General features: G+C 41.5%; 1 protein-coding gene across 2 annotated transcripts in view; it reads right to left on the bottom strand.

Annotated features, from left to right (window-relative positions):
• The window catches only part of ENTREP1 (endosomal transmembrane epsin interactor 1), a gene marked incomplete at its 5' end in the record, with an annotated part of 45,427 nt that extends 32,248 nt beyond the window's left edge, over positions 1-13,179 (bottom strand). For both annotated transcript variants that reach the window (XM_083464915.1, XM_083464916.1), the window contains 6 exons: positions 1,937-2,070; positions 2,191-2,298; positions 3,146-3,274; positions 5,212-5,322; positions 9,424-9,480; positions 12,817-13,179. In XM_083464915.1, coding sequence (XP_083321041.1) covers positions 1,937-2,070; positions 2,191-2,298; positions 3,146-3,274; positions 5,212-5,322; positions 9,424-9,480; positions 12,817-13,179 — 902 coding nt within the window. The remainder of the gene's footprint in view (positions 1-1,936; positions 2,071-2,190; positions 2,299-3,145; positions 3,275-5,211; positions 5,323-9,423; positions 9,481-12,816) is intronic.
• Positions 13,180-20,670: the final 7,491 nt, after the last annotated feature.

Raw genomic sequence — 20,670 nt, 5'->3', positions numbered from 1 at the left:
CTGCTCTAGATTATGGCTATCTAGTAACCATTTACAAAGGGCATATCTTTTCTCGAGGACCAAAATTTTGGATTTCTCAGAGTTGATGGATAACCTGTTTACAGAACAGTAATCTGAGAACTTTCTTAGTTGGTATTTCAAGCCAGGTCTGAAACGAGAGAGGATGGACACATCGTCTGCATTTAGCAAAAGAGGGGTCTTTCTGGTTCCTATTTTTGGGAGATGACCATCTGGGTCCATTAGACTTTGCTCTAAATCATTTAGTACAAGGCTAAACAATGTAGGGACGCGGGTGGCGCTGTGGGTAAAACCTCAGTGCCTAGGACTTGTCGATCACATGGTCGGCGGTTCAAATCCCCGCGGCGGGATGAGCTCCCATCTTTCGGTCCTAGCTCCTGCCCACCTAGTAGTTTGAAAGCACCCTTAAGTGCAAGTAGATAAATAGGTACCGCTTTCTAGCGGGAAGGTAAACGGCGTTTCCGTGTGCTGCGCTGGTGCCGGCTCGCCAGAGCAGCTTCGTCACGCTGGCCACGAGACCCGGAAGTGTCTCCGGACAACGCTGGCCCCCGGCCTCTTAGGTGAGATGGGCGCACAACCCTAGAGTTGGACACGACTGGCCCGTACGGGCAGGGGTACCTTTACCTTTACCTAAACAATGTGGGGGCCAAAATACAGCCCTGTCTCACTCCCCTAGCCATCTCAATCCAGTCCAAAAGTTGGCCCTGCAATCCACATCTAACCTGCAATTTGATTTCACTGTACAGAGCTTTAATAGGAAGAAGAGTCATTTATCCTGCAGTAACAGATGTAATTTGGTCCATAGTTTCAATCTGGAAACAGAGTCGAAAGCAGATTTCAAATCCATAAAGGCAACAGATAGTTTTCACTGCAGAGGTCTAGTGTATTTCTCTGCTAAGTGGAACATCACATGGCAGTGATCTGATGTTGAAAAGTTATCACGAAAGGGAGCCTGGGCCTCAGACATTATATATTATAATTTTAAAAAGTTGTCACAGAGGAAACAAGCATAAAGCTTTCCCATTATAGAAAGGAGACTAACTGGCCTATAATTTGAGGGCACATTAGATTGTCCTTTAATGCACAGACTTCTTTTGCTGTAACTGGCCTCCAAAGTGAGAGCTTTGTCAACTCTGCAAAATAATTATCACATATGGTGGGAGGGAAATTATTTAGCGAAGCATTCAATAGCAGAGACCAAGAGTTGTGTTCAAACTGCCTTTTTTCCACAGCCAGTAAAGCTTTATACTCCTTTTTTATTTTGAAATAGGTTGGAGGCAAATAGTTTAGACCAGCATTTTTATTCCACATACAGAAGCCAACCTGGCTGCTGACTCTTATTTCAACACGGGCAATGAAATAGCATCCTTCACCACACCTGAGGACAGCAAGCTAGATGAAGAGGTGCAAGGCAGGCAGCGCGGCCAAGCTCCGTCTAGCTTCTCCTGCCTGAGGCAGCCGCCTCACTCTGCCAAGGGCAGCACCAGCCTGATCAATAGGCTTTAATGCTTAGAAAAATCAATTCATATGCACTTTATTTAGAAATAGCTACAGTATAAATGGAATTTTTAAAATTTAAAATCAATTCACCCTTCTCTAAGCTATTTCAGAGAGTTTCTGTGCTGAAGCAGTTGGGAGTCTAGCAATCAGTTTCTATGGTGGCTCAAGGCAGCAGCTTTATAATATCAAATTTCAACAAATCACTATATATCTTTTATCCAGAAACAAGTGTCAAGAAGTTTTTACATGAAAACCACAAAATTATAATCTGAAGTAAGTAAAAAATTACTGCAGGTAACACTTGTGTGAGAAGTTACATGTAAATCATGATTTCAATGAAAGTGCCAATAAGGCTGTTGCTTAAATCAGTTATTGGTGAACCAGAATATCCAGGGAAAGTTGAGTTTCAGCATTTTACCTGCGATTGATCCTAGGCGTACAAGAGTAAAATGTAGCAAAATATGAGGGAGGTGGTACTGGTGGCACAAAATCTTCTGGATCAGAAGCGTGGCCTTGTTCTTCAGCTTCTTCCACATAAACATGGGGCTCTTCCTGACAAGATAAATGTTTGTTTTGTAAAGACTTCTGCACTGAAACCACAAGCAGAATTCATGGAAGACTGACTTCCTTCTGCACTTTTAGAAAACAAAACTGTGCCCTGCACTCACTTACTATGCAGGATCTTCTTGTGGCAAATATCTGCAGATAACGTAGGGCAGCAGCTACTAGGCATACAGTAGTGGTCAAGGCATTCAGAGCACAGAGAGCAAAAAGAACTTTCTGTAGTGCGACAAAAAGGAAAAAAAGACTACAAAAATAATAAAGGTACGCAAAGGTGAGCCAACAGAACAGATGACAATAAGCATCATTTTAAAATGTGGACTTTTTTTATAAAGCACACCGAAACAAAATGGAAACATTTTAATTGCATCAGGTTGTGCTACATTCCACTCCCTGAAACACAGGTGTCTCTCCATTTACACGGGGGTTACGTTCTAAACAGTTGCACATCTCACTGAAATTGTGTAAAATTGGAAGTCACCTGAATTTCTTTTCAGGAAATTTGAGGAAGCCAGAAGCTCGCTGAGGCCACACACCTGACGCACAGGAAAACTTTTCCTTGTGTCACGTTGAGCAGCCTCAGCAAGCCTCTGGCTTGCCCGGAGACCCTCCCAGAGCTCCAAGAGGATAGCCACTCCAGGCTCCTCTTTGCTGAGGAGCTCTTTGCGTCTCTGCCCCAACTTCCAGGATTCTGGGACCACACATATGCACAGTTGCACAGGAATTGAACATGTATAAATGGGGGGGGGGGGGTGCCCATACTAGGATAATGGGATCGCTCTGTGTTAAAAAAGACCCATAACTATTCCAAGATCCATAACTACTACGGACAAGCTGCTTATATCATAGCGGCAACCACTGCTTTGTAGATTGCGTCTACACCCTAGAAGTAAGGTGTCTTACGACTTTCAAGGGCTATCTCATTCTATAGGCCAAGAATTTATAAGTTAACCTCCTCTTTCATTCTGAGCAATGGGTTCTTTATGAAATTACAACATGATGCCAAAATGCATTTTTCTTGCAGTTTATTCTTTGCCAATGCAGTCCATGTCACATGCTGACTTACCTTGAGGAGAAGGTGAACTGCACCACATGGTTGGACGGGATACAGCTTCAGCGCATTATCTTTCTCTGTGCATTTTTCTGGCAGAAATTCTTCACAACAGAAACAAAACTTACTTTCACCCACATCAGCCTTCAATATTGTGAAAAGAGAAATTTGAATCAGTAAATTGAAAAATACTGCACTGAATGCAAAAGCGAAGTACAGAAGAATAAAAATCCATAAAGCAATTTCCGACTCTAATAAATGTATTGCTTGAGGGAAAATTGTGGGCCCAGTTGCACTGAGGCCATAGAAGGGTGTAAGGTCTGTAGGGTGTAAAGGGACCCCTGACCATTAGGTCCAGTCGTGACCGACTCTGGGGTTGTGGCGCTCATCTCGCTTTACTGGCCGAGGGAGCCGGCGTACAGCTTCCGGGTCATGTGGCCAGCATGACTAAGCCGCTTCTGGCGAACCAGAGCAGCGCACGGAAACACCATTTACCTTCCCTATTTATCTACTTGCACTTTGACGTGCTTTCGAACTGCTAGGTTGGCAGGAGCTGGGACCGACAGCGCCACCTGCGTCCCGTACAGAAGGGTGTATGAACAGCAAATAAAACAGAAAACATACACTGGGTTCAAATTTGGCCACAACTTTATTGTTTACAGATGAGCGCAGGTTTGCTGTAGGCACAGAGTCGGATGGGGTAGACTAATGTTAAGGAGTCCGCTTAGGATGTGAACCACATCCAGGGTATCCCCACTGCTCTCACCACCCAAAGGTGCTGGGGTCCATCACAGACCCTCCAAGTGTCCCTATTTTTCAGGGACATTCCCAGATTTACAGAAGCCATCCCAGTTTCTGATGTGGTCCCAGAATGTCCCACTTTCCCTTAGGACGTCCCTATTTTCATCAGAGAATGTTGGAGGGCATGCCATCAGCCCCTGAGCTGGGCATGTGCTTAAGAAGCACCACCCTCCTCTAACTCTGAAGTCCAAATACACAACAGAGGAGCTCCCCCTTTTTCTCCTCCTCTCGTGCCATTATATTCAAACCAGGAAATGATGGTTTGATGGAGTTCTCCAAACCAGAACTGAAAGCCAATCCTTGTTCAAAGCAACTGCTCAAATCATAGCTTGCCAGTCTTCTTTGCCAGCTTTAGCAAAATATAAAACATGCTGAGGCATTATTCCATTAGACTATAAATTAGGATTATTTATAGGACACCAAATGTGGTTCCTTCAGACCATCCCTTCTCCTCTTTGAGAAAGCTTTGTATCAACACCCTCATTACCAATGTAATGGACATCTACTGTGATCCAAATAATTTAGGGGCTGAACACCACGTGGGTATGTTCTTTTTAGTATTCTCCATGTTTTGCATAATGCGTATTTTTATGCTCAGGGAGATAAGGACTAAGCAAGTAAGCCAAAGGCTTATGGAAATAGGAGTACAGACTTGGTATCTGAACACAGATAATCTATAGATGCACGAATTAATCCGTTTATTATTTGATAATATGGTTACTGTTATTCCTTTTCTAAGCCACTTTTTTGTTAAGAGAGCAAAACATAATACAGTGGTGCCCCGCAAGACGAATGCCTCACAAGATGAAAAACTCGCTAGACGAAAGGGTTTTTTGGTGTTGTGTTGCTTCGCTAGACGAATTTCCCTATGGGCTTGCTTCGCAAGACGAAAACGTCTTCCGCTTTTTTCTTAAAGCCGCTTGAAGAGGCACAGTTGCGACGGACCGGGCTTCGCAAGACGAAAAACATCGCAAGACGAAAAGACTCGCGGAACAAATTCTTTTCGTCTTGCAAGGCACCACTGTAGAATATAATTAGACTGCAATCCGAACTCCACTTACCTGGCAGTAAGCCCTGTTAACTAAATTGACTTCTTACTTCTGAGAAAACAAACTCAGGACTGCAGCCTTAGTTAGTATGGGAGGGAGGTATAGTTTGCTTTATAGTTTGTATATACAATGCTTGCACTTCTAAGTTTCTTGGCAGGGTAAAGCTTTATATGACAAGCACAGTCATCTACAGTCATGCTTCAGACACAATCAGGTAAATTGTCTCCTCACCAGATCACATCTAGGGAGACTGGATACAAATTGAGCACCTTGGCATCCCAGGATGAATCCAGCCAGGTTCAAGAGAACACAAATGACAGAAAGCAAAACAAACAGGTTAACCTAAAACAAAACAAAAAATACAAGAATTTTAAGCCGCTTGGCATTCTATGTAAACACTATCAAAACACACTGCCCTGCATGTTACCTTTGCCATCTATGCCTTAGTTAGGTTTTAAAATACTGTGCTAAATTCATTGTCCACCAAAAGATTTGCCATTTGAAACATATTCCTACATATTCAGTTATATTCTATCACTTATGAGCAATCATAAACTTGACAGGCTGGTATAGAAACTTCTAAATACTGCTTGCAGAATTTGATATTTCAATCTGTTACATTATTTTTCACTGGATTCAATATTATGAAATCTGAAGAAGTATCTAATGATCACACTGCAATAAGGGAAAGAAAGCTGATGAAGCCGCTTTATAGTACAAACACTGAACTGAAAACAGCATATTCCAGCAAAGGCACAGGCAAATTTGACAGATTCAAATTATACTTTACTTTCTCCTCTACTACGAAATATAATATAGAATATATTCTTGACATAACCTACATTTATTTTGCTGATACTCTCAATAGGAAAAATTACACAGTCTGTTAAACAGATTATGCCTCCTTTATTATCACAAAGATCTCTGGGTGGAGGAAATAAAGACATCAGTCCCAGCTATGCCTGCCCTCTGATCCAGATAGGTACCAATTAATGATGGGGGGGGGGGGGGATTCCATTTAGTTGGCATTTAAATGTGCATTGGGCGATCTCCGGTGCGGTGCTTTGAATATTTAATAAAAAATCAAAGTTGTTCTGTTTGATGTTTAAAAATATCGATTTCTTAATTTGGGGTTTAAAAAAACAGGGGGCATCTTATACATGGGGGCATCTTATATACGGAAAACACAGAAAACTATGGCATTATACAGTAGAAAAAGAATGATATAATAAGAAAACATACTAGTCAATATTAAATGAAACACAAACTTCTTGCAGTGCTTAAACCCTGAAAAATAGATACCATATTTTTCGCGCTATAGGGCGCACCTGACCATAGGGTGCACCTAGTTTTCAGATGGGGAAATCAAGGGGAAAAATATGACACACACCCCCCAGCTCTAAGAGCAGCGGACAGTCTGTACCTTCTCCCTGCTATTGCAGGAGGTGGGGGAATTCCCCCATCTCCCGCAAAAGCCCACAGGAGGGAGAAGGATCTAGGAGTCTTGGTTGACCACAAACTTGACATGAGCCAACAGCTAAAAAACGCGGCAGCTAAAAAAGCCAATGCAATTCTGGGCTGCATCAATAGGAGTATAGCATCTAGATCGGGGGTCGGCAACCTGCGGCTCCAGAGCCGCATGTGGCTCTTTAAAGCCTTTGCTGCGGCTCCGGGGAGGAGGCGAGGGGAGGGGAGGAGGCGAGGGGGCGAGAGGAGGAGGCGAGGGGAGGAGGCGAGGGGAGGAGGCGAGGAGCGGAGACGAGGGGAGGAGGCGAGGAGGCGAGGGGAGGAGGCGGAGGAGTTAGTTGCCTGAAGCCCCTTTTTAGTTGCCTGAAGCCCCTTTTTAAACTTAAGCAGGGGGAAGTTTGGTGAATTGTTCTTTCCTTGGGGAACGTTATGCAACAGCTTATTGCTGGTCTTTGTCGTGTAGCAGGAACCCCCCCCCCACCCCAATCATTCTGTTTGTGCAAACTTCACACACACACTCACTCACACCTACATACACCACATTTCTGTTATAAATTCATAGAAAATAAACCATACATCAGATTTGCACTGTTCCATTTTTATTTTACTCCATATGACAAGGACTATCAAAGGGGGTGGTGGCTTGGTTCTGGTCAGCCATAATCCCTTCACCATCCCAGCACATCCACAGGAGCCCTGCCCAGTTGCTATGTCAACCCTGATAATCCCAGACAGAAGACAATCAAAATCACAAAGAACTTGCATACGGTAGTGGATTCAGCATGGACTGAAACAAAGGACAATAATCAGATCTCCCCTGTGGGGGCAGGAAACTGCAAACTCCCCTTTGTCTCCTGGAAGTGACTCATGGGCAGGGGGAAAGGAGGAACCAGCCAGGTGACAGGACACTCAGGTTATCACCACAACTCCTCCCTCAACCCCTCCTTTCTGTAATGTATGCATGATGTCAACCCCTTCTGTAATGTATGCATGATGTCAACCCCTCCTTTCTGTAATGTATGCATGATGTTTCTGGGGGTGGGCTTGACCTGGAGGATGGGAATTTCAAAAGTTTTTATAAGGTCTTGCAGACCATCTTTCTGGGTCTTTCCTCTCTCTTGCAAGTGAGGGGAACACCCTGTTGCAACAGTTCAATAAAGGCCAAGCCTACAGGCTGCTGTTTTGCTCCAAGTTATCCTGGTTGGTGTCTTTGTTTTTGTCCAAGGGAGCCCTCGGATTTTTCCGGTAACAGTCGTCCCGCCTTTGTAAGCAGGCTGCATTGAAAGGGGGCATATACACTGGTCACTGTTTTGAAGGGGAGTGAAGAACACACACTCAAAAAAAGGTAACTTGTTAATTTAATGTTTATTTCTATGAGGAGGAGTAATTCTGAGGGGTCAAACAAAGAAATAATAAAAAGTGTCAAAAAAGGTATTTTTATAATGACGAATGCCTCATTATTAATTATTATTTACATCAGGCACGAAACAATATATGCAGTGTTATATTTGTTTTAAATGTTGCAATGTTTTTGCGGCTCCCAGTTGTTGTTGTTTTTTCGGAAACGGGTCCAAGTGGCTCTTTTTGTCTTAAAAGTTGCAGACCCCTGATCTAGATCAAGGGAAGTAATAGTGCCACTGTATTCTGCTCTGGTCAGACCTCACCTGGAGTACTGTGTCCAGTTCTGGGCACCACAGTTCAAGAAGGACACTGACAAACTGGAACGTGTCCAGAGGAGGGCAACCAAAATGGTCCAAGGCCTGGAAACGATGCCTTATGAGGAACGGCTAAGGGAGCTGGGCATGTTTAGCCTGGAGAAGAGGAGGTTAAGGGGTGATATGATAGCCATGTTCAAATATATAAAAGGATGTCATATAGAGGAGGGAGAAAGGTTGTTTTCTGCTGCTCCAGAGAAGCGGACACGGAGCAATGGATCCAAACTACAAGAAAGAAGATTCCACCTAAACATTAGGAAGAACTTCCTGACAGTAAGAGCTGTTTGACAGTGGAATTTGCTGCCAAGGAGTGTGGTGGAGTCTCCTTCTTTGGAGGTCTTTAAGCAGAGGCTTGACAACCATATGTCAGGAGTGCTCTGATGGTGTTTCCTGCTTGGCAGGGGGTTGGACTCGATGGCCCTTGTGGTCTATACCAACTCTATGATTCTATGACTCGGCCAGTCCGTCCCTTCTCCCTCCTTGGGGAAAAGCCCCCAAGAGCGGCGCACTCTTTAAAGGCTGCGCGGCTCCTGCGGGAATTCCCCCATCTCCCGCAAAAGCCACAGGAGCCGCACACCCTTTAAAGAGCGTGCGGCTCCTGCAGGCTTTTCAACTGAGCGTGTGGGGCTGGTAGTGGGGGGAAGCGCTGCTTTCCCCCACCGCCAGCCTCAAAACCAGGTCAGGAGCTGCGCAGAGGTGTCTCGCGCCTTCCCACTGCCCCCTGAGCCTGTGGGACTGCCGGTGGGGAGAAGTGCTACTTTCCCTCACTGCCAGCCTCAAAGACCAGACTCTCCTGGCTTCAGCGAAAGCAACGCGAAGCCTCCGGAGCACAGGCTTCGGAGGCTTCGCGTTGTTATCGCTGAAGCCAGGGAGCCTGCATTCGCTCCATAGGATGCACACACATTTCCCCTTCAGGGGAAAAAGTGCGTCCTATAGAGCGAAAAATACGGTAATTTGTTTTCAAGTATATTTCATGCTTATCTAAGAATTAGCAGACTAATATAATGTATAACATTGGATACAGATAGATTTTTCTGTCAGTTTGCATTTCTTAGTGCAGAAAGTATTGATCTACTGTGTAGAGATCTTTCTTTTCTAATTAATTCAAGAGGGTTTTGTTCTTATTGCAAATAATCTTCTTGACACTACTCACAAGTAAGTGGATTCAATATTTCACCCACACAAATTCTATAGAACAGCATCAGTTGGACAATAAATTATTGTGCTATAACCAAACCAGAACATATTAACCAACACATACCAGAAGTATCATTGGTCTCTTCCATGTGGTTAATCCTATAATTCCCGATAAAATTACCTGCAACAATAAAAAACAAATAGTTATTAAGAAGTGAGAGTTCATCACCCATCATTTGCATGTTGAATAGCTCTAACTCTGAAGCTCTAAAAGAGCACTGACAAAATTCTGATTAAAAAGGTAGGAGCTCAGACCCACTGACTGAGTCACAATAGGAATACATATATGATCAATTCAGTGTGCTGCCTGTAACACACATGTGCACCCTCCCAAACACACAACTCTTCACACCTGGATGGTCTATTGAAGAGGAATGGGAACAGTAGAGGACTCCCACTGTTCCCTTTAATTTCAAGGGTATTCCACACATTTTAAGCTCTACAGTGGTACCTCTAGATGCGAATGGGATCCGTTCTGGAGCCCCGTTCGCATCTAGAAGCAAATGTAACCCGTGTCCGCACGTCTGCGCGGGTCACGTTTCGGCGCTTCTGCGCATGACGTCATTTTGAGCGTCTGCGCATGCGCAAGCGGTGAAACCCGGAAGTAACGTGCTCCGTTACTTCCGAGTTGCCGCGGAGCGCAACTCGAACGCGCTCATCCTGAAGCACATTCAACCCGAGGTATGACTGTACTAGTAAAGTACAGAAAAGCAGTTTCAGTGCTGAACGTAGGATGCCAATTTTCCTGCTTTGCTAATAGAACCAAAATTTGTTCCACTATTTCTTTTGCTCTTCAGTTGAGTAAGCATATACATGTAAAAAAAAAAAAAAGATCCATTTCCAAGCAGAGATTAAAACACACATTTAAAATTTAAATTTAAAATTAAACATAGAAGGATGTTCATCTAATTCTATCACGGAATGCTTTTAGCCAGGAAGCAAAAACAGGTGGTGGACTGGCAAACTTTTAGAGAATTTTATCTCTAACAAGCCTTTATGTTCTTTATGCTTTTTACACTTTACATTATTAGTCATTTTTGTTTGTTATTGATTTTGCACAATTTTCTATAAGTCTCATGCTCACAAAGAGAAAACTTCTCTATTAGTGTGGTTTTTTTAAATAAAAACAAACACCATATTTTTATTAAAGATTTCTTGGTTTACAAAAGTATGTCCAATGTCTCTTTTTTCAAGTTACACATTTCTACAGATCAGTTTCATTTGTTGAGACATTAGTGTTACGATAGAAAGAAAAGGGGGAAAGAGGAGTGTGGTTCAATGATAAATTCTGCCATCTGTGCTGTACTGATTTTCAAATCAATTTTGTTATCCATATTAAAATTAAGTTAGTTGCACTTACATTCTCTTGAAATCAATTTTTAAAACCAATGAGACAAGGAAGTGGTGACAAACTAATGCTTGTTTTCTAGATGATATAAGCAGAACTGAAATCTCTACTTTCATATATGAATCATAAACTTGCATAAATTTGAGAACTTTTAAATGTTCACTTTTTTTTTCTTGGTTATAAAAAAAGATACTAAAAGCCATCAGCTACAAAACGAACATCTAATATGGAACAAAGCATCAGTATTCAAATCACAGACCCCCACAACTGGTGGTTTAACATCAGAACAGAATAAAATAACTATACAGATGGGACAATTGCTGGCCTGGAGCCATAACATCAGCAATGATGTCCATCATCTGGGCAAGGGCAGCCCAGGTCCCTTCTGCTCTTCCTTTATCAACATATTTGACCACATGACCTGTTCTTAAAACCAACTGCTGCATGAGGTGACACACCACACTAAATACACAGCACCCATTTGTACATGTTTCTCATTTGACCAAGGTTATGTGCATAAGATATCTTCTTTGGTTGTGACCTTCCTCAAGTGTTACCAGAAACTGAGTGTCTGACATGTCTCAACAGGAATATTGTTCCATAGAACAGGGGCAGCCACGCTAATAATGATAATGATAATAATGATAATAATAACAGCCCTGCTCCTGAGAACCTTGGAATCTGCAGGTGAAACTGGAGTAATACTAAAGACCGCAGTAATCTCCTGGGTGTATAAGAGACTACCCTGGTCCTGAGCTGTATGATGAGACATATCAAAATTTTCCCAAAAACTTTCATTTTCTACCTCTTCTGGTCTAGAGGTGGACAAGAAATTAGAAAGAACTTTCCCCTCTGTTCCAAGCCAAAGCCTCACCTCATGAGACTAACCCTTATCAATGAGCAACTATCCACATGGGCCCTGACCCACCTGCATATAAGCAGCTATAGACTGCTGCATTCACATAGCATCAATCACTTGCTTTGAAGGTCTTTGATAGGATACTGACTCCACACTCCCCCCACCTTCCCCAACTCTGCTATCTCTGCAAGAACAGGCACTTGTGTTTACTAACACTCCACAAAAATAAACATATATCTAAAAATGCCTTGCATTAACCCAAATTTATGACTAGAGCCTGAAATGATGCTCTGCAAGGTTTTAGCTCTCTGGTTACAAAAAAAGGGGGCTAGGTGCCCCAATTATATCTTATTAATTGCACGCCTTTGGTGTTTTTTAATAGCATGAAGAACAGTTGCTCTTGTGTTGAGATAATACAAGATGCCCAAAACTTAAAATGCCTTGCAGTGGGTCAGACCATTGGTGCGTATTGTCCACACTGTCTGGAAGTGCTTCTCCGGGGTATCAGGCAGGGTTTTTCATCCCCACCTGGGACTCTCTGCATGCTGAGCACATGCTCTACCCCAGGGGTCGGCAAAGTTTTTGTGGCTTGGGCCACTTCACAGTCCCGTAGATGGACCATGTGCATGTGCATAGCCAGCACATAACCAGGCACTTCATAATCAGCAGGTATAAAAATGGTTATATTTTAAAAATAAAAATAATATTTAAGTTATTCTTTAAATAAACAGAGATGCATAACCCGGAAAACTTTGGAGGTAATAATGAGGTTCCCATTATTTTCCTTGAGCACTGAAGATACATTACGTATGGGAGTACTGTATCTTCAGTTCTGAAAGTTAACATAATTTGCAACCCTCAGAGGCAGGGAGATGCAGCACATAGAAAAACAAATTCCATGGGAACCAATAAGAATTATTATTGTGCCTTGTGCATGGGATCAAATGTCATATGATAAATGATATTTATCAAGTGATATTTACAAAACAAATCCACTGTTCTCCACACGAGGAAGGTTCATGGAATGTCTCATCTTAATACATGCCTAGGTAAATGGGCGCAGCCGAATCTTGCAGGTTTGACATCGACAGAGACCGGGAGTTATTATAGAGGCGCTGTCCAGACCCCCGAGCTGCCTCTCGCCAAGGGCCGGGCGCTCCGGCCGTCGGAGGGCGAACACTCCCTGGCGGAGAACCGAAAGGAGACAGTCGGGGTCAAGAAGGGAAGCTGGCCTCTTCCCGGGCACTTACCGAGGAGCCGGCCCAGAAGGGGCAGGAGTTCTTGACTTGCGGGGAGCTGCTGAGGGACAGCGCCCCGAAGCTGAGCGCCACCAGGCAGCAGCCCAGGATCAGCTGCAGCAGCCCCAGAGACAGCAGAGGGCGCGCCGGCAGCAGCCCCGGCCCAGGCGGCGGCGGCGGAGGCGGCCTCCCCGCCCAGCGCCAGGCCCCGCCGGGGGAGAGCGCGGCCGAGCGCGGCCCAGGCCACCCGGAGCGGGACCAGGGCGGCCGGGCGGGCGGCGGCGGCGGCGGCGGGGCGGGTCTGGGCGCCTCGGGCGCCGCCGAGAGCCGGGCCAGCGGGCAGCACGAGCCCGGCAGCACCACCGGCAGAGACATGGGCCGGAGGCAACAAGTGCGCGGCCGCGGCGGCCCCTTTAAGGCGCGCCAGGCCAGGCCCCGCAGGCGCGCCTCTCTCGCCGCGCGGGCGCCCCCCGGCGGAGGGTCCTGGAGCTGCGGCGGGAGGAAGGGCTCTTCCCAGTTGCCGCCGAGCCCCGTCGGGAGCGAGCCTCGGGGGCGTGGCCTCCCCTTGCCTCTGACTGGCGAGAACCAGCCCGGCGGCTGCCTGGCCGAGAGGAAAAGGGGCTTCTTCTGTCACTCCATTTTCTCCATCAAAGTTGCCACATTACAAGTGTTACTGTAATCCTCCTAAGATTTCACTCTGTTTACAGTGATCTCCCAGATAGTATATTATAGGTTCCCCCCCTTCCGCCTTGAAGTTCGGGTCTTCTGGCCTGACCTTTCCGCCCAGTTTTGCCATTTCACAGACTCCAGCCCCCGCCTTTGCCGCCTTCTCGGGAGGAACTCCGTCTTCTCTCCATCTCTGCCAGTAACGGCCCTGTGACTCTCCTCACAGACATTAACAGGCTTTCCTGCTCCTTTGGAATATTGGCACCTATTTATTATTCCTAATAAAAAAGCTTCCGGTGTTTTTTTTATAAAAGTTATTTTAAACATTTTTCCCCCAATTCATTATCTATCGTTTCCCAGAATGCTTTTATTACCTTACATGTCCACCATGTGATAAAAGGTACCTTCTTTTTTTTTTACATTTCCAGAAGGTCCTTGTCCTGTACATTTTTGCCAACTTAGTAGGAGTCAAACACAACTAGTACATCTACATCATTTTCTTTCCTTTTTTAAATTAATTTTTATTATTAAAATAATTCAGCATTAATACTGTACATACGTTACGAATATACAAACATACATTTCACACAATCCTTAAAAATATTCCTACATACCCGCACTCAATCCCACAGATTGACCACACAAATTTGGCCAAACCTCTGTTCCAATTATTAAAACATTTCTCTCCTCCTAGTACTGGGATACTTTGAAATAAAACATCAGCCTTGGTAGTATGTTCATCTTTATTACCGATATTTCCCCTAATAAGGAAAGATTTAATTTCCCCCATACTTGCAAATTTTTTTTTATTTCACTCTATGTTTTCCCATAGTTCTCATTACTTAAATCCATAGTATTTGTTGTTAAATTTATTCCAAGATACCTTATTTTCTTTTTACTTTCCAATCCTGTAATTTCTTGTAATTTCACTTTATCTTTTTCTTCCATATTTTTCACTAATATTTTGGTTTTCCCATAATTTAATTTGAATCCTGCTAATCTGCCGTATTCGTTTATACATTCCAATATTCTAGGTGTGCATTGTAAGGGATTTTCTGTTGTGATCATAACATCATCTACAAAGGCTCTTAACTTAGATCTTTTTTCACCAACTGCTATTCCTCTTATTTGGTTGTCCTGTCTTATTTTCTTTAATAGAACCTCTAATACTGTTATAAACAACATTGGGGATAGGGGCATCCTTGTCTTGTACCTTTAAATATTAATTTCTTCTCCAAACTCTCCATTAATAATAATTTTTGCCTTCTGTTGGTTATATATTGCATTTATACCTTTTTGGAATTTTTCGCCGAGACACAATTCTTTTAATAGTTTTTTCATAAATTCCCATGAGCCTTCTCTGCATCGATTGAAATCAGGGCTGCTTGTTTATCTCTTCTTACTTGTAAATATTCCATTATGTCTATTATATTTCTAATATCCTTTATTTGTCTTCCTTCCACAAATCCGGCCTGGTTTTTATGTACTATTTTTCCTATTATTGTTTTCAACCTATTAGCCAATAATCCTGCATAAATTTTATAATCTGAATTTGAGACAGATTCCAAGTCCATACCTTGTTTTGGCAGGAGCGTTTTATATGCTTGGGTCCAAGAGTCTGTAATAATCCCCTTCTCTACCGCTTCCTCTATTACTTCTTTTAGTAGGTCGATTAATTCATTTAACATTTCTTTATAGTATTCTGCTGGTAAGCTGTCTGGGCCTGGGGATTTCCCTATTTGTAATTTTTGAATTAATTCCTTGATTTCTACGGTTGATATTGGTTCATTTAATAATTTATGGTCTTCTTCTGCTATCTCTATTAATTTATTTTTCTTTATTTATTCCTCTGTTTCTTCTATTGACACTTCATCTTTCTTTCTTTTTAAATTTATGTAATATCCCTTATTGTCCTCTCTTCTGCTTTTATCTTATTTATTAATTTTTAATTTCTTTGTTTCTTTAATTGCCAGGCAAGGATCTTGCCTGGTTTATTTGCCCATTCAAAATTTTTATATTTCCAGAATTTAATTTGTTTTTCTATCTCCTGTTCTATAATTTTATTATATTCTACTCTCAGTAATTTAATTTGATTTAATCTCTCTTTATTTTTGCTTGCATAGGCCAATTTTTCCTTCCTTTTAATTTCTTCTAAAAGCTCCCTTTTCTTTTTTTCTTCTTTCTTATATGCTATTGAGTTTTGTGGTATGAAATATCTCCTAACAACTGCCTTCCCAGCATCCCACACTGTTTTTACAACTGTCCCTTTCCTCCAATTGTTTTCAAAATATTCCTTCATTAACTTTCTGGCTCCTTGTATTACTCTTTGGTTTTTTAATAGGAAAACATTCATTCTCCACATTCCCCCCCCCCTTTCTTCTCTTTTCTTTTAAGAGTTAATGATACTAGATTATGATCTGTAAGTGTTTTTGGTAATATTTAGGCATTCTCTGCTTTAATTGTCATATCCTTAGTAATCCATATACTGTCGATTCGGCTCTATGGATTTTTTGGTTCTGAGAAATAAGTGAACTCCTTTTCGACAGGAAATTTATATCTCCATATATCCACTAAATAAAAAATCCTTACCATTTCCAAAAACTTTTTGGTAGCTTCCCTTCATTTCCCCCTCTCTTCTGCGATCTGTCCAATTCTGGTTCCATTACTCCATTTAAATCGCCTAACACAATAATTCTCATATCTATATATTCCATTAATAATGATCTTACTTTAACATAGAATTCTGATTATCTTTTGTTTGATCCATAGATTCCCGCTACCACAATTGTTTCCCCTTCTAGTGATATTTTGACTTACAATCCTCCCCTTTTTATCTTCATATAGCAATTCTGGTTTGTATTTGCTTTTAACATACATTACAACCCCCCTCTTTTTTCTTACATCAGATGCGATGAATTCTTCCCCTAACTTTAGTTTTACCAATAATCTATTATGCTTAATATTAATGTGGGTTTCATGTAAACAAGCAAGGTCCCACTTCTGCCTCTCTAAGATACGTTCTATTTTCTGCCTTTTCCTCCTATTGTTTAAACCATTTACGTTCCAAGATAACAATTTAGATTTCATTCTTTATTAATTAAAAATTGTAAAGTTAGTAGAAAGAGTTTAAGTTATCTGTGGTGGTAAAGAAGAGTTTTGTAGTAGTTATTGGTCTGATTATTACTACTGGCATAGTTCTTTATCCTTCCACCCTTGGCTGAGCTTTCTTCTTAGAATCATAGAATCATAGAGTTGGAATAGACCACAAGGGCCATCGAGTCCAACCCCCTGCCAAGCAGGAAACACCATCAGAGCACTCCTGACATATGGTTGTCAAGCCTCTGCTTAAAGACCTCCAAAGCAGGAGACTCCACCACACTCCTTGGCAGCAAATTCCACTGTCGAACAGCTCTTACTGTCAGGAAGTTCTTCCTAATGTTTAGGTGGAATCTTCTTTCTTGTAGTTTGGATCCATTGCTCCGTGTCCGCTTCTCTGGAGCAGCAGAAAACAACCTTTCTCCCTCCTCTATGTGACATCCTTTTATATATTTGAACATGGCTATCATATCACCCCTTAACCTCCTCTTCTCCAGGCTAAACATGCCCAGCTCCCTTAGCCGTTCCTCATAAGGCATCGTTTCCAGGCCTTGGACCATTTTGGTTGCCCTCCTCTGGACACGTTCCAGTTTGTCAGTGTCCTTCTTGAACTGTGGTGCCCAGAACTGGACACAGTACTCCAGGTGAGGTCTGACCAGAGCAGAATACAGTGGCTTAATTGGCAGATTAATAACCCTTTCTTCTCCTGAAGCATGTCCAAGATCTTAAATCCAATTTTTTATCTTAAGAAATGGAACTTGGAGCACTCACGAAGACAGTGCCCAGGAGATCCAAACTCCCTCAAGGGCTTTCCATCCAGTGCCCCCACCCCTCCTTCTTTACAAACTCAGGGGTGGTTTGCTGGGCATCCACGGATGAGACTGCATCTTCCCTTCCAGTGGGAAGAATTTGGGAGGCTGATTACTCCCATCTCAGCCTCTAAATTACCTTGTGGGAGCTGGAGAGATGGTATTGTCAGCCATCTTTCGCGGCGACCCTAGCGGAGCCCTTCTTTACCTTTTTCATACAGTTGTTTAAAATATTTCTGAAAACAATCTTATTGTAAGACATATGAAAATAAGTGAAAAGGATGTAATTTGAAGTAACATTATGTTCGACTTAAGTAGTTTATTTTTTGATTAAACCAAGCATAAGTTGGAACATAATATTGGAGATTTATATAATAAAGAATGGAAGTAAGGTAATAAATTGCTGCATGTAACGATTTGAATGAGAACGCAGGGAAGGGAGATGTGAGGAAGTCTGAAGATTATGAAAGTATGATTTGTGAATAATATCTACTCTAATCTGTTTCTTTCTTCTTTCTTTTTTACTTTTCCTTATTCTATAACTCTATTTTATAGTTTTGTATGTCATATGGTGATGGTAATTTGTATGTTTGGTGTTTTAAAAACCGCAATAAATATTTCTAAATAAAATAAAATATTTCTGAAAACATTTCCTTATGTTTGCAGGGTTTGCAACAGATTTTCCATCAGAAACAATATTTTTAATGGTATTCTGTTTCGCTCTCTTTTTAAATTGCCAAGCCAACAATTTTCCACACTTATTTGCAGATTCCAAATTACTCCGTTTCATTGTTTTTATTTTCCATTTTATTTCTTGATTTATGATTTGAGAAAATTGAATTTGCAAAGCTTTAATTTCTTTTGATATCTGTTGGCTCTTTGGCATTGCTCTCAAATTCTTCTCTTTTTATTTTATTTGAGACAGAATTTTTTCTTTTCCCCCCATTCTGTATCTTTTTCTTTATTGAATTCTGTTGTATGAGGAAACCTCTCAGCTTTACTAGCATCCCAAATGACTCGTTTCTACCTCTGTATTCATATTTAATTCAAAATAATCTCTTAAGAGTCTTTTGGGCCTTACCAAGCATCTGTTCATTCCTCAACAACTTATCATTCATCCTCCATCTGAAGGAATCCTGCAGACATAATTTCATTTCCAAAAACATTGCATTATGATCAGAACAAATCTTAGACAAATTTGAGTTTTACAAACCCTAGGGACCAGATCTCTAGAAATCCATAAATAGTCAATTCTCAAAAATGTTTGCCTTGAATTTGAGAAAAAAGTATGACCTCTTTCTGTAGGATTCTGTAGCCTCCATATATCTGACAAGTCATATTTATCCATCATATTAAAAAAAAAAATGGTAATCTGCCAGAATTTTGATGTTTTTGTTCTTGTGACTTATCCATAAATGTTGAGGCTACCCCATTCAGGTCACCCATTAAAATAAATTTGTAATCCAAATAGTCTGTGAGTTTTGAGTCTAATTTTTTTTTTTTTAAAAATCCACTTTACCATCATTTGGTGCATAGATTCCCAATAAAAAATATTTATTGCCTTGTGCTGTAATCTCAACAGCAATGTATCTCCCCTCCTCGTCCTTAAGCATCAACTTGAGATTCCATTTTTCTTTAACATAGAAAATCACATCTCTTTTTTTAACTTTATCCGATGAAATAAATTCCTGTCCAAGTTTCTTATTCTGTAAAATATTTCTATGAAGTCTAATAACATGTGTTTCCTGTAAACAGATTACATCTAAATTCTGTCTTGCCAAAACGTGGTAAACTTGGCTCCTTTTTCGAGGAGAATTTAAACCATTCACATTCCAGGAGCAAATTTTAAAACCATCCTGATTTTTTTAGGGGCCTGCTGCCCCTGCCCCCAGTGAGGAAGGACTTTCCAATCCCAGCTCTTTTATGTTTTTCTCCATAAATCTTTCTTTCTCTCCCACAGTTCTTATTCTTTGTTTTCTCCCTTGGAACTTGAAAGAGAGACCTTCTGGAAACTCCCACCTGAAAAAAATATTCTTCTTAAAGCAATCACCAAATTATTTCTCAGGGCCAAAAAGTGTTTCGGAATCTCTTTGAACAAAATTATCCCCTTCTCTTCTAACCTTAGGCTTTTTTTTGTAATGGTGTCCTAAAATGGTGTCTCTTTGTTCCTTTGTTTTAAAAATGACCATACAGTCATGTGTAATCTTGGGATCCTTTTTCGGCCCAAATCTATAAGCCTTATCAATCCAGGGATTTAATTCTTCTTTTGAGAGATCCCAGTGGGCTGCAAATTCATCAGTAAGCCACCCTTTAAATTATCCTGCTCCTTCTGGGGTATCCTTCGCAATCTCAAATAAGTCTCCCTCTCCCTCAATTGAAGAAAAGCAATTGAGTTCTGGGCTTCCTGCTGAATTGTTTCCAAATCAGGGACTCTTATAGGGGCTCTTAATTGTGTCAGTCTAGCTTCATGTGCAGATACATCTGTCTTCTTTCAAATTTTGCTTTAATTCAACAAAGTCGTTTTTTAAATCTTATATAGATTTTTGATTTCCTCTTACTTCTGCTTTAATTTCCTGAAGCAATAGCATCACAGATTCTTCAAAAGTTGGTGATCTAGCGTCCCTCCTTACTTTAGTTTTTACTTTCTCTGGTCTTTCTCCTTTCTCTCCCCCATCCACACTTTTTATTTTATTTTATTAGCAAGGTCAGCCTCACTCACAAGGGGGAGATGAGAGAGCAAACAGATTTTCTTCCCAGCCTCTCCACTAGTCCCAATGCAAAAAACAGCAGTCTCTCCTTCCCCAACTTTTTAAACCTTCGCTCCCTTAAACTGAGATCCCATAAGTTTTATTTCAAAGCTATAATTTGTTTCCGAGGGTTGAAATACTATTAATAGTGATTTTAGAGTTCTGGCAGCTGTAGTTACTTTGTTTTTCCCAAAGAGGAACACAAAAGTTGAAAGTATCCGATTCCTTTATGACGTCACAATAGAGTCTAGCCTTCCCCCACCGGGAGGTCTGCTTCCACAAAGAAGATACAACAGTTCAAACAATCTTCTGCAGGGCAATTTACTTTGAAGTTAGTCTCCCCCCCCTTCCCCCTGCTAGAAGGGGGGACGACAAAGTTTACTTGAGAGTTTTCAAAGGAAGAAAGTTTTAAATCGCGGCTTTGGTTGCGTTAGCTGCTTTCTTCTTTAATCAGCGGAAGGGATCGACCTCCGTTTTTAAATCCCTTTCCTTTCCTAATTAGTCAAATTTATTTCTTTTACTCACGAATTTCAAATTGATGTTTCTTT

Source organism: Podarcis liolepis (genome assembly GCF_965112155.1).
Source record: "Podarcis liolepis genome assembly, chromosome: 11".
Classification (NCBI taxonomy): domain Eukaryota; kingdom Metazoa; phylum Chordata; class Lepidosauria; order Squamata; family Lacertidae; genus Podarcis; species Podarcis liolepis.
This window is presented reverse-complemented; position numbering and strand designations above follow the sequence as displayed.